Here is a 14,621-nt window from a genome sequence, read left to right as displayed (position 1 = left end):
AAATATTACATGCTAACTGGTTCCTGGCTTCTACTTTTAAATCCAGGAATTGAAATTAAATATGTAAAACTCTTGCCAAGAGATGAATGGGATGAGCAACATTTCAACTAATAATTTATTTAAGGAGAGGTATTAACCTTTCTATTCGCACGAGGAACGCTAATAAATAATATATTGCCTAATTAATTTATTGTAATTAGGCTATTTGTTTAACCCAAAGAGGTTGAAGAGTGCTTATTCTCTGTCCAAAAATCTACCATTAAATGAACCCAAAAAATTAAAAAAAATTCTAAATATTTAAATTTGAGCAGTGAAACGATTAATTTTTTAAATCAGATTAATCACATCTTAGAATTGTGATGAATCACTTAATAAAAAAGGCTTTTTTATCAATATTTTTTCCCGCCAAATTTGAAGAGCACCGGTTATGTGTTAATTTTTTTGACATTTAATCTTCAACATTTTTTGATCCACTGCACGCGCTCATCCTCTTCTTTTTCTAATCAATGAATTACTTGCATAACTTAAAATGGGGGAAAAAATGACCCCAATATTTTGACATGAACAAATATTCTAAAAGTCATTTATTAAATGCTTTACTTTAACGCATGTAATTATGTTTATTGCTCAAACAACCTGTGCTACCTTAAACGTAGCCATCCACTGTCACGCTAAAGGATAATCTATGGTCAAAATTAATCGTGCGATTAATCTGAGTTAATTCATGATTCATGCGATATTTTTTTTGTGATTAATTAATCAGTTAATGCTTTCACTTTGACAGCACTCATTTAGATCAATAATAAGTTCTATGCAGCCCCATTAGTGTAAACACGGCACTCTGATTAATATTGCGTTTGTGGAATATGAATTGAGTGATGTGCGAATACTGATACCAGGTGTCGTAACGGGCCGATACCTGGCCTTATGTCGACATATTGGTACTCGCCCATAAAGATGTGCAACCACATATTTTGATTTGGACTTCTTCTGGTCATTGGATTATTTATTAATTAATATTTATTTATTTAGGTGTATTATATTGTGTATTCTATTTTTAATGCTATTAATTTCATTAAGGTATATTGGGATCTATAGGTCTCTCATAGTTGTTTTTTTATTATTATTATATTTTTGTATTAAGCAGCCATTTTTATCCATTTCAAGGGGCGGCCATTTTGCCACTTGCTCAGGTAATGACCAATTACGGCTCCCGTGTTTTGAGTTTGGTCATGTGACATTTGCCAGCTGAGCCGTGATTGGTCGTTACCTGAACTGCGACGTCATTTTCAGTGGACAGCAAGTAGCAAGATGGCCGCCCCCGAGATGGATAAAAAAACGGTGGATTTTGCTGCTTAACTCTTTGACTGCCAGACGTTTTCAGAAAAGGGATGCCGTGGGTGCCAGCCGATTTAAGCATTTTTGACTGATCTTTCAAGGTCCACAGAAAATTATGTGTTTGGACTATGGAAACACACATACTACCAAATGAAAGATTGGACTCTCACCTTTCATCAGAAAAAAAAGTTTGTTTCTACCTTATTCCGTTTTTGAGTAATCAACAATAGAAAATGGTTAGTTTCACCTCTGTTTTGAAACAAACGTCTTTTAACGTCTTTGGCACTCCTCCATAGGATTTTACTAAACGTTATGTAACGTTTTTGGCAGTCAAAGAGTTAATTGCATAGACGTCAAAAACGATTTGAATATTCCAAGAGGCAAAGATAATTTCATGCTTCCTCTCGTGGAGTCAATCTTCAAACATGGCAAGACACATGATTATGTTTATCAACGGTTTCCTGCGTTAGCTGTTTGAACGTCACAACATACAATAAATGAATTATCTCTATGTAGAAATGGCACATTTAAAGTTTCTCACTGGCCTTGAAAGCACTTACTCCAAAGCTCTCCATATTTATCTCTGAATCTAATTGACCAGACATGCCTCTTGCAGTTTAGAATTTCAAAGCCGCACATGGGTGCGAGCCAGTCGCATGCTCGCATTATTGTGGGTCGAAATGCGTAAGATGCGTATGATGTGCAGATTCGAGGGATTTTGCTCCTGAAAACGAAATTCAATTTCATGCTAGGCTTGGGAGGAAACTGGCTTCCTCGTCGTATCATCGCCCTCAGATTCACCCGCCAACCCTGCCTTGCCTTGCGAACAGAGCGCAGCTTTAAGATGACAAACGATCCCTCCACTTCTAGATGGCATCTTGGAATCACGCCAACTCGTACGGATGACACTCGGGAAACCCTGGAGCTGGCGATGGGGGAAAACATGGGCACGGATAATAGCTTGCTCCGCTTATTGTGATGAAAATGATAATGATGATAATAATATTAACAAGCCTCCTTTGAGCCCCATTTGTCCGCGAGTGCTGCTGAATGTAAAGTGGCCTCGGCTAATGTGGCATTTTAATATTAGAGGCGATATGAGATTTGGATATGAAAATGAGGAAGAGTGGAAAAAAGATTAGAGAAGACAGATTGACAATAAAAGGTCAAATGGATAGAAACACTGCCTGAGTGAAAGATGGCAAAATGCAGGGCGGGTGAAAAGAAAGGATTTCTCCAAGGGGTTGTGATTAGGTAGCCAGCAGCTGCTTCAGTGTTGGCACCAGTTTTTTTGCTGCAGAGAGCTGGCACAACCAGGCCTGCACATGCAAATGGGGGATGGGGGCATTGCGGCAAAGGCCACACCAAAATGGCAACCGACCACAGCCATGGTAGTTTCTCACTTTTACCCTTTCCATTACTTTTGTAGTCAAAAGGTTCATTTTTGTCTCGTCAGACCGTAAGACTTTGACTTTTCTTAGGCCTGTCTCAATACTTTTGGGGGGGGGGGGGAAATGCAGCCTGTCCAACCTAATACTGCGCTACTGTTGTGAGTGAGATCTTCTAAAAGCCGTATGTCACTAATCGTTGTTTTAGGGTCTCTATTTATAGCTCTCACAATACTTCAGATGGTCAGACCATCCCTTTGAGAATCTTGCGTAATCATAAACTTGACTTGGGTTAGTATGTCTTCACAGGCAAAAGCCAAACTGAAACTCAGCATAGACATTCAGCATGGATTATTGTGAGAATAATAAATGTAATAGGACTAGGGGTGCCAGGCGATTAATATTTTTAATCATAATTAATTGCATGACTTCAATGATTAACTCACGATTAATTGCAAATTTTATATCTGTTATAATTGTACAATAAATATATTGTTTTCAAATTGTTCATACTCTTGTAAAGTAGATTTTTTTTTTTTACCTAATATAAATATAGTTGCATCTTTTAGTCATTGATACAGTAATTTCATAATAATTTATAAAATTGTTTTCAGTTCAAATTAAAAGGATGTGCTGTATTGTAAAAAAAAAAATGAGTGTGACATTGATTTGTGTTGAGGTCATTTTTCTGCCACTAGATGGCATAATTGCATTCGTAAGACGTTGATGACAGCTCAGTACATCTGAACTCTCTTTCCCGCCTTTCATACCTGTGTCCTGCTGAAAGCCACTCGAGCGAAAACGGCTTGCGAAATCCCCGCTCTCTTCATTTCCTCGCGCACACAGTGGTAGATGTCGATCGGCACGTCAACCAACCCCAGGCACGGCCCAGCTGACGTCTGTCCGCCGCTAGGAGATCCATCGGGGCCACATTGGGCCTGCTGGGGCCCTTGAGGATCGGGCACTTTGGGGAAGACCTTGGCCGGAGCCCTCCCCGCCGACGTGTGGTTGAGATACTGCTGTGAGGCGGGTGAGAGCCCCTGTCCGGCCAGCATGAGGCGTACAGCATATTGCTGGTTTAGAATTTGAGTCATGACTTGCTGCTGGGATCGGTTGAGAGTCTGGGTTAGCAACCCGGAGTTGCAAATACTGTGAGGGGAGGCTCCAGCCACCATGTTGGCCATCCCTCCATGGAGGTAAAGAAGGCTGGAGCTCGGGTCGGATGCACCGCCGTTGATGGGCTGCTGAGTGTTGGAAACATGTGACGACTGGTCTGAGAAACTGTCGATCTCTGGTGAAGAAAAGAGCAGTAAAGTCAGTGACAGTGATAGTGAGGCTAGGCCAGGGGTCTGAAACCTGTGGCTCTAGAGTCACATGTGGCTCTTTAGTCCATCCCCTGTGGCTCCCTGTGGATTTCTAAAAAAATTGGTAGAAATTATTTATATATATTTATATTTATTTTTTACATGAAATATTCTTTAAATGATTTATAATATAGATTTAAAAAATAAGTGAATATTCCAAAATTGTCCACATTTTAGGTTGTCAGAAAAAGAGATGAAAGGACAATGAAAAAGTTTTTAAAATGACCTAAAATGTCCAAAAAGTGACCTGTCCAAAAAGGAAAAGGAAAAGCAGAAAATTACCATAAAATGTCCATGAAATTGCCAAAAATGTCACAGAGAATTGAATTTTTTTTTTTTTAAAGAAGAAAGGATAGAAAACTATAAAAAAAACTATAACATGTTCAAAAACAAAAGAAAAACAAAACTTGCTTAAAAAAATAAACAAATTAAATTTAATTTACAGAATGGAAAGAATATGTTCAAAAAGTGACTATTACATGTCCAAAAACAAAGAAGAAATCTCTAAAATTACCATAAAATGTCCACAAAATTGCTAAAAATGTCAGAAAATTGATTGCAAAAAAAGGCAAATTTTAAAAAAAAAAAAAATTGCCATAAAATGTCCCCCCAAAAAATAAATAAATAAATAATAAAACTGCCAAAAATGTCATAAATTTGACCGAAAGTCATAAAAGTCTAGAAATGTATGAAAAACTAAGTATGAAAAATTATAAACAATCCACCCCCCCCCCCCCCCAAAAAAAAATCCCAAAACAGAAGACGAACGGTAGAAGAAAATTAATCTCTATATGCATTGGATGCTGCATATTTTTTTGTTATGATGCAGCTCTAATTAGTTGTTGGGCTCTCAGTACATTAGACTAACACAAACGCACTATTTCCTTCATCAAAATGTTCAAATGTTTTGCGGCACCAGAAATATTTTTTTAATTTATTTGGCCTCAAAATGGTTGCTGACCCCTGGGCTTAAGCAAAGCATCTGATTGATGGTGTTCACGGGGATTTGGTACAATTAACATAGAGTGACTTACTGTTGCATTTGGTCGCCTTGAAGTGTTTGTACCATCGTCCAAACTCCTGACATTTGGCCGTCGAGACGTTGGCATAGTAGGTGCAATTGACTATGGATGAGATCATGCTCTGAAAGAGTGAGAGGACAATGGACACTTTGCAGTGTGGCTTTTGTGTCAAATGTGTCTCAGGTGTTCACATATCTGATGTTAATCAACTCATAAGTGCATTATTAAAGAAAGAGCCCAAAGGTAAATAGAATAATGAAGATGGATGAGATGCCATACATACTGCATGTGAGCATGTAATCAGGGGTCTCTCTCTCTCTCTCTCTCTCTCGCTCGCTCTCTCTCTCTCTCTCTCCCCATCACACACACATTTTCCATCTAGACCCTCGTGTACGATTTTTACATCCGATTACACCTTTCATCTTCTCATATTTATTTTAATCTGTGTCTTGCGAAGAGGCAGGGGGAAAAGGAAGTGAAAGAGAGAGAGAGAGTGGGAGAAAAGGTGGGGGAGGGAGGACGACGCTCATCTCAGATCTCAACACCAGCTGAGATGGAAGGAATATGAGGAAGATGGGAGATGGTGAGCAATTTCTCTTATCTGATAGTTGTCCCAAGGTTTAAGGGAATAACAGATTAAGTCGATAATTACTCCTGATCGTTATGTTTGCAGTTGGGGAATGCTATTAAAAGAAAAGAAAAAAAAAGACAGCGTTGGTATAGACACTGTGATGGTCGGGCTAAGTCAGAGATAGGCATCGCAATCTATTTCAGTCACGCACACACTCGCTCGCACCTTATCTGGACTTCCTGTCTAACTATTGGCCCACACATATGTCAGTGATAGATGCAAACGCATACAAGTTTGTGTGTGCGTGTGTTATACCTGAGACAGAGGACACTCCTTGGCCAATGAACTCTGGTTCATGTCCTTGAGAAGTTCCTTCAACGAGTTCCGAACCGTCGAGTGTGTCCACTGCTCTGCCGGCAAGTCCTCCAGTTTGGGACAGCTAAACAAATAATATGATTTGTGAATATTGCAAGTAGGGTTTTTGCTTCCACAGACTGCTATTTCAATTCCTTCCCCCTTCATAAATCTCCCCAAAACTGTAAATGTATTGCGGTCTGATGAGACCACAATAGGGGCTGTTTGTCTTCAGCTGGAACTGGCGACTTAGACAAGATGGAATAAATTACGATTAGCTGGAGCTTTCAGTGTTAGCACAAAATCTTCAGGCAAGCAAAAAAAAAAAAAAAGTCAGGGGAAGCCTACTAAAACATCTGAAAATGTTTCAAAGCTACTTTGAATGGTGGCAGGTGTGTGCTTGCTCTCGCATAATCACACGTGATTGTTTTTTTCTCAACACAGCCACATGCCAGTTATACTTCCTCTCTTTTGGAAGTTTTTTTTTTTTTATCAATTGAGTTTTACAGGTTGTAGGTCACATTATGAAATCAAATCACTTATTTATTATTATTATTATATTATATATACATATTATAAATACAGTATATATGTGTGTATTTATTAACTTTTTTTTTTAGCTTCCATACATTAAAATGTAGTACTAAGTTCTCATCCTTGTAATCTTTTGATCAAATTTATATCACCAAAAAATTGTGCATTTGAAAAGGGAAGGGTGTGTAGACTTTTTATATCCATTATACTGTATGTTGCATCATGCATATTAAATGTATGTACCTCACACACAGTAGTTATTTATATAAGTTACTCTGTGTAAATGTTACTTTATGCTTAATTCATTTTTTAAGTATAATTACAATAAAATACTTAAGCAAATAGCAAAAACGTACCTTTGCAGCTGTATTTTAAGGGTGATCACATGGTGGATGTCCTGCAGCATCTCAGCCACTGTGGCATCTGGAGCATCTGTCACACTGGAAAGAGGCAGCGGGTTCCACCTGCCCACCTGGATCAAACCTGACACACACAAATACGCTACTGTGTGACGGTGGATGAGTGCGGGTGTATATTTGTATTTCCTTGTTTTGATGTTGTGTACCTTGTTGACCTCGAGTCTAGAGAAAGCTTGAAGCTTTCAAAACCAAGACTTTGCCTATTTTCTGCTTCAAAACAACAAGACCGACAGTTTTTCATTGCTCCCTCCTAAACACCCACTATTATAGTTTTTATAGCAATTACAATTATTAGCCCCATGATTATCCCCCATTCTTCCACAGAAAGAAGATGGCTGCCCACACAGTCTCATTTGTTCCTGATGCAAAAAAAAAAAAAAAAAAAGTGACCAACGGTCACCACGTGTTGAAAAGTCTTTGCTTTCTTTCTAAAGACAAACACTTCATTAGGGACACTACTGACAATCATTTGCACCTTTGGCCTGAGCAGCAGAGCTGTGGGAGTATCCCAACGTCAGCAGGGCCATCTCAATGAGCTGGTTGAAGAGCAGATCTCTCTTGATCAGAACAAATTCGGCATGGTCTTCTTTCCTCTCGCCCTCCGCGGGATTTTCCAAATGCTCCACCACGCAGAAGACCGGCAGCGAGCTTCCTGACGTGGCAGGAGAGAATATAATGCAACTGAAATGATATGCCTTTACGTAATCCTTTACTTGAGAAAATATTGGGCTGCGATCAATATTGATTGATTGCTGTAAAACCTAATGAGATTCCCTCCTGTTTCTAATCAAGATTAGAATTTAGGATCATTATTGACATGTTGCTTTCTCGCGCAAACTGCAAAAGTCACATGACCAAATGAAAAAAAAAGGTGAGTTTGACAGCAGTGGGCGGTGGAATGAAACAAAATGGCCGCCCTTTGAAAAAGGTGAAGATGTCTGATTAATTCTTATTTTACCAACACAATATTATGTTTAGTTGTTTTTTTTATCTAAGAACCCCAGGGTGCTAACTTGTGAACCGTCTCTCTATTATAATTTACATACAGAAACTAAGTTTGTTTGATTTTTGCTTAATTATCTGCTATCACATTCAAATTACTGCCTAAACGACAAACAAGAATTTGTTACATTTACCTTTTGGCTGATGGCAACTCTTGTGCTGATGCCTTCCCGGGGTAGTTTTCTGGACCAGATAAGGATTTTTAGTCCCAGGACTGGTTTGCTTGCTCCTCTCTTGCACCGCGCATCCAACTCCGTGTTGCTCCAGACGAGCCATCTTGACAGGAGGGGATCTCGGGTCTGCATTGGGTTCGGCGCCCTCTGGTTTCTTGGCTCCATTACACAGGGGGTCCATCTGTGGAGTCACGCTGCGTGCATAAAAGTCGTTCGGAGTGAGTGGACCAGAACTTCTGATGGAGAATTAAAAAATAATGAGTAACTCCTTCATATCCAATAAAGTGCCGTTTTTTCTAAAACAAACCAGCTGTGGTGGCAAGCAACGGGAATTAAAATCCTCTAGCGCACACACATAGAAGCAAACGTGCGTTTATAGTCCCACGTTCGGTGTTATTCTTGAAAGTTTAGTCAAAACCGACCGGTTTTAGTCGCTACACCCGCACACGATTTCCTATCGGTAAAATCGCTTCTCTATTGCAGCACCGCTCGTCTGATTTAAACATCGACACACACCGACAGTGCAAGTAGTTTTGCTGTACCTCCAAACACCCTCCTCATTGCTCCGTTCATCCACTCGGCTCCTCGTTATGGCGCGGTGATGAATGGGCGCGATGAGAATCTACCCGTGCCGAGAACAATACGCGATACGCATTCAGCCTGCAGTCTGCAACCTCTTATCTTATTTATAGGCGTGCACACACACGGCTAGTTGTTTTGCTGGTTCGCCTCCAAAGACCACAATGCACGCCAGGGAAGAGAGAGCTAGAGAGAGAGAGCGAGAGAGAGAGAGCGAGAGAGCGAGAGAGAGAGAGAGAGAGAGAGAGACGCTCACACGCACACGCACACACCAGCTGCATTAACATATGGTGTAATAATGAATTCACTAGCGCGCCCCGTAAATGTATTAAATGTGACAATTGCGCATAAATCTATTTATGAAATTCTGCAGCATGCTGTGCACGCTCGTACGTATTATTGGCTTTAGGGTATTGGTGCTCTCCATGGTAACAAAGTGGATGAGAAACAAAGGTTGACTGCCATTAACTTGCTGACGTGGTAATGTTGTTGATAAAGCAGCCATACTTTTATTGCTGATATTAACAGCAGCATAGTTTTGTGTGATTATTAGCAGCATTTGTTGTTGATTATCAATATTATTAGTGTTAATACTTGCATTTTACCATCAAAGTACTGCAATACCTAAAAATGCTGCAGTTGTGCCTAATGTTGCATGAGTGGTCAATTGCGAACATCCGGATTTGTTAGATTTCAGCAATGTAACGCTTCATTTCCATAGCCATGTATTGCTTTTGCCTGTGACTAAAACCAAATATATTGATATTGTTATCGTAGTCAAACGTATTATCACATTTTCAAATCAAAATAATCCTCACAAATCAAATTACAACGATCCAAAGTCCAAGTTTTCAATGAGCGAGAGAGCCGAGCGGCGTTTCAACGAGATATTTTTTTATATATAAAATGCTGCATTCGAGGAAAGTGGGAAATCAGAATATCCCACTCGGATTGGTTCAATTCCGACCGCAAAGCGTTCGAAGCAAATGTAAATACAAGACTTATTGTAACGTCTTTTAAGAACGCCACCAGTAAACGTTGGTTGGGATGTCACCCTTTTATTTACCGGGAACTGGACGGCTACTGGTGGCCATTAACCTAGCAATAGCCAGATTAATAATTTTGATTTACTCAAACGAGTTCTCCACAATATCAATCTGGTACTGCTCCATGGTGATTTGCTCGGGAAAGGCGTGACGTGCTGTACAATATTTCGAGCAGATTGGACGATGCGGCATTGTACACGTTTGTTTTGGCCAATCACAGTCACGGATGAAAATGTCGTCTTCGTTCTCGTTGAAGAGTGGAAAAAGCACAAACGTCTTTACCTGCTAAAAATGCACAAAGCGCCTCTTGCTGTTCAACATTCAACAAGGAAACGGTGATTAATTCTGCGAGAACAGAATTGCTGCATCCATTCGTCCATGTTAGGTTTGTTTGTTTGTTTGTTTGTTTGTTTGTTTGTTTGTTTGTCCCGGCGTCGGCGCTGGCTTCCTGGTTTCGTCGCAGCTGCATATCACGCCCTAAACACTATGTCGCTCTGTGATTGGTCCGAACCACTGGTTTTCGGATCGGTGAAAATCAACAGGCTCAGTACAAGATGTATTCTCGAGAGTTTGTGAATTCGCAAATACCGCAAGAATTCAGCTTGCAGAGCAAGTTAGTTGGCCGTCGCCGATGCCGGAAAGCAGAATACAACTCATGAGGGGCTAGCAGTAAAAATGATTTTTCATTGTTGGTGGTAGTGTTTTACAGAAGTAAAGCACTATTTAGGTGTTTGTGGCATCATTCATGGACAAAAAGAAGTGTACAATTCACTAGAGTGCATGAAATAACATCGTTTCACAAAAAGCTTGTTTTGTCCGTTTTTTGTTTCAAAACAGAGCATTTCGGTGAAACTAACCATTTTCTATTGTTGATTACTGAAAAACGGAATAAGGTAGAAACAAACTTTTTTTTCTGATGAAAGATGAGAGTTCAATCTTTCATTTGGTAGTATGTGTGTTTCCATAGTCCAAACACAACATTTTCTGTGGACCTTGAAAGATCAGTCAAAATGCTTAAATCGGCTGGCACTGGCGGCATCCCTTTTTTGAAAACGTCTGGCTGTCAAAGAGTTAACCACATTCAAAAGAACAAGTATACAAAGAAAGTTGTATATAATTAAACAAACACATGCCAGGGTTTACATATATAGGTTAAGTGCATTCAAAGAGTTTATAGCTAGCAGTAAAAAGCCAAGAACACACGCAACCAACCTGCACTTAATGTTCCTCTCCTCCCGTGAGACCCGTGTTGCGTTTACTAACAGTCGGACATAAGAGTGCTAAACTGAAATGGCAACGCCGAAACACACAACACACTTAATTCGTTACACTAAATTCACGTGACACAACGTCATTTTGAATGACTGCGTTAACCATAACAACAAAGAATTGATCGGAATAAGCCATCTTTGTTGTTTACATTTGCCTTGAAGGCTTTGAGGGTGGAACCGGGACATTCCGCCATTTTGAATTGTCATATAAGATCGGAATTGTCAATTCTCAAATTCCAAAACTGCCCCAATAAAACATGAAAAAATAATAAGAATTAGGAGTGACCATACCCATTTGTAAACACCACTGTATCTTGAAACAGCTGAATGACTTAATTTCTATTAATAGAAGTTTGACTTGTGCTCACAGGGACCCTTAATGCACTTCACGCTAAACCTCTACAAGTCCAATCCTCAAGTGGAGACTGGAAGTTCCATGAAGTGTCATAAAGTCGTGAGCACATTTGTGCCTGTGTGTATATGTGTGTTGATGTATGACCAAGCACAGATAGAGCACGCTCTACTACTTTTGACTAATTAAACAAAGTGAATTAGCAACCTCTCCAGCCAGAACGTGCTATGGCTGGTTACACATCATTCGTTGTGACTAAAATAGAGAGAGACATCACTCTTTTTTTTAATTTTATTTTTATTTTTTTAAGTATACGTGCACTGTGTTTTTTGGGTTACACCCTAACACTATATGCAAAAACGTCCCATCAAGTGTTTATATGTAGACATTTTTCTCTCCATCGTCTTGCTATTTTATTACCGGCATGAAATGTTGTCAATGAGGCTGGCACGCTAAATGATAATTAAGGCCATTACGCGCTCACTGAGCATGTTACCAGTGCATGGCACCGAACGCAGAGCACCGTAAGCCTCATCTCGGGAGACACCCAACTATTCACGCGGGCGTGTATCTCTCCAAATTAGGTTAGAGTTTCATTGCATTCACTAAGGATGTGATGTGGTTATGTAGCCGCGATATCCTCGGTGAGCCCAGTGCTGTTTGTGGGGTAAAAGGTTTGAACAGGAGTGTAGCAACCTATAATGTAATCGTTTCCTGAAAATGTAATAAAATATGCACTTGACTTGGTCAAAAATGTAATAAAAGCCAATCATTTCACCAATAATGTAATTTAAAAAAATCTTTATTGATATGGGTCTTTTTTTTCTTCTTCTCAAAACTGGTCATGTAAACTATTGTACATTTTGTGTTTTGAGAATCTAAGAAAAAAATTTGAGTGTTAAGATTTTGGTGTTAAATGTTTCAGAGTGTATTGTTATTGCTATTTAGTGTTAAACATACTGTCAAATAACTTCAACACTGACCTCCATTTAAATCAGAGAGTGTTAAAAATACACTTTGGGGGTTGAAATAAGTTTTAAGAGAGAAAGAGAGAAAAAAAAAAAGTCCACCTGAAAAAGTAATATAGCCCCATTAATGTAATACGGTATTCCATTATTGGTAAATAAAAAATAATAATAAAAAAAATAAAATAATAATAATAATAATATATATATATATATATAATTATTTGTGAAATTCTTACATTGGGTTTTATTACAGTTTTGATTAAGTTAGGTCCAAATTTTATTACATTTTCAGGCTTTAAAAAAAAAAAAATACATTAGAGGGTTTTACAAGGAAAAACATTATTAACCAAGATCATTGACAGACCAGTGTCAAGCAGTGTGAATCTGGTCTCATCAGACCGCATGAACATTTGCGCTTATTTTAGTACATTCCCATAAGTATAGATTTTGTACAGTATTTCAAGACATACGGTAAATTTAAAGGTTTCAGTTATTTTTGAGAAATGGAACGATCCAAAATTTGAATGCGACATTCATTTTGTACTTAAAAAAAACAACTCAAGTAACAACTCAACCATCACATGAATTTAAAGTCGCAGTCCTCAAATGACAAACTCGTCATTTATTACTCAGGTGAAGCATCACTGCTGTCCGTTTTAATTGTATTAAATGACACGTTTGGAGCATTTTCTCTTTGCGCTTCATTACCTCACGGAGTCTCACCCCAGGCACTTGACTCATACTTCTTTACATGGATCTTGCATGTGTTTGTACAATTGCGAGTCTGCGGTACACTTGGGCTTGTTTGAGGTGATCTATGAATCACAGCCTAGGAGCACTTTGTCTAAATGACCCAACAGTCATAAGAAATTATTTGATATTAGTGGCGGAAAGTAAAGTACAAATACTTTGTGACTAAAGAAGATTTATTTTTCGCTGCAGTCAGTCGGTTTGGCCGACTTTTTACTTTCCCTACATTTGAACTGCATGTTGACAAAAATGTCTATTACTTTTATCAACCTCATTGATTGAGATTTTGGGCTCTTATAAGGCGGAAAAATGGGACAGCAGCCACATGGGGGTATGGTGCTTTTTTTTCCTTCTAATTTGTAATAATAATAATAATTTGTTGTTTTTACAGGGAAAAAACGGCAGCTGTGGTTTACCAGGGAAATTCTGTAAAAAAAATAAATAAATAAAAAATACAGTGAAAAAGTAAACAACTTTACAGAACAACGTGTTTATTTTATTGGTATTGAATGTACAATAAAAAGCAAATGCGTCTGAATTTTACTGGGATTCAATGTACAATAAACTATTTGTATAGCGCTTCACTACCTTACAATGCCCTCAAAGTGCTTTGCGTTTTAACTAATTTCACAGAATCAGAAACAACTGGACTTAGATTACCTTGCTCATGGATCTTTAACACCGGCACACTGCGCTGGGATAGAACCAACAACTGCAGAGTTGCAATTCGTTTTTTTTTATGTCACGATTTTACAGAAATTCACTGTTAATTCTACAGACTACAGGCTCATTTAGATTTATTTTGTCATTCAGTTCACAATACTAGCAGCCCTATGGGAATACATTATTTTGATAGTATAAAATAAATAAAAGAGGGAAACTAATTTTTGTGCACTTTTTTCATTGTGCTAACTTATCAATTATCATAATACGAATTGTCAATTGTATTTAACTATAAGTAAAAAATAATAATAATAATAAAAAAGCTTTTATACGTATTTACTTTTACCAAAGCGCAAGTACAGATTTTGCCACCTCGACCCCAGAAGTATACATGACCTAAAGACACCTCTCACTTATGTCCACAAGAGGGCGGTGTTGTACAGCTCAACGCCCAGTGTTGTTTCGCTCCTATTCACATTTGAGATTTTCTTCCCACCACCAAGTGGCGCTTAAACCTTACTTTAGTGCACAGCAGCTGTCCACTTGAGGACAGGTGTGTTTACTTAAAAAAAATAGAGTCAGGTTGACAGTCACACTATCAACACAAATATATTCAGAAGCCACCCATCTGTCCCCAAAGGAAGTGCTTTAATGGGGTCAACTCAGTTCGCATACATTCATATAGCTGCTTGAACTTCCTACAGTTTGACTGTCGAGGTGATTTTTCCGTCACAATATGCAAAACTCAGATGGATGCACAGCCATGAATACATGATAAAGATACGTTTCTACTTGCGCCTTTCATGCTGAGAAAAGTGAGAGTGATG

At 38.7% G+C, this 14,621-nt stretch overlaps 1 protein-coding gene across 9 annotated transcripts in view; it reads right to left on the bottom strand.

Annotated features, from left to right (window-relative positions):
- satb1a (SATB homeobox 1a) overlaps window positions 1-14,621 on the bottom strand; it is a 61,064-nt gene that overhangs the window by 5,700 nt on the left and 40,743 nt on the right. For 6 of the 9 annotated variants that reach the window (XM_077547921.1, XM_077547919.1, XM_077547917.1 and 3 more), the window contains 6 exons: window positions 8,127-8,359; window positions 7,466-7,642; window positions 6,928-7,054; window positions 5,999-6,122; window positions 5,125-5,233; window positions 3,497-4,017 (listed from right to left, as the gene is read on the bottom strand). In XM_077547921.1, coding sequence (XP_077404047.1) covers window positions 3,497-4,017; window positions 5,125-5,233; window positions 5,999-6,122; window positions 6,928-7,054; window positions 7,466-7,642; window positions 8,127-8,359 — 1,291 coding nt within the window. Of the gene's footprint in view, window positions 1-3,496; window positions 4,018-5,124; window positions 5,234-5,998; window positions 6,123-6,927; window positions 7,055-7,465; window positions 7,643-8,126; window positions 8,360-8,707; window positions 8,926-11,002; window positions 11,325-11,352; window positions 11,471-14,621 lie in introns of those variants that run through there. The other 3 variants (XM_077547924.1, XM_077547923.1, XM_077547922.1) reach the window with 3 other exon arrangements.

This window comes from Vanacampus margaritifer, chromosome 17 (genome assembly GCF_051991255.1).
Source record: "Vanacampus margaritifer isolate UIUO_Vmar chromosome 17, RoL_Vmar_1.0, whole genome shotgun sequence".
Classification (NCBI taxonomy): domain Eukaryota; kingdom Metazoa; phylum Chordata; class Actinopteri; order Syngnathiformes; family Syngnathidae; genus Vanacampus; species Vanacampus margaritifer.
This window is presented reverse-complemented; position numbering and strand designations above follow the sequence as displayed.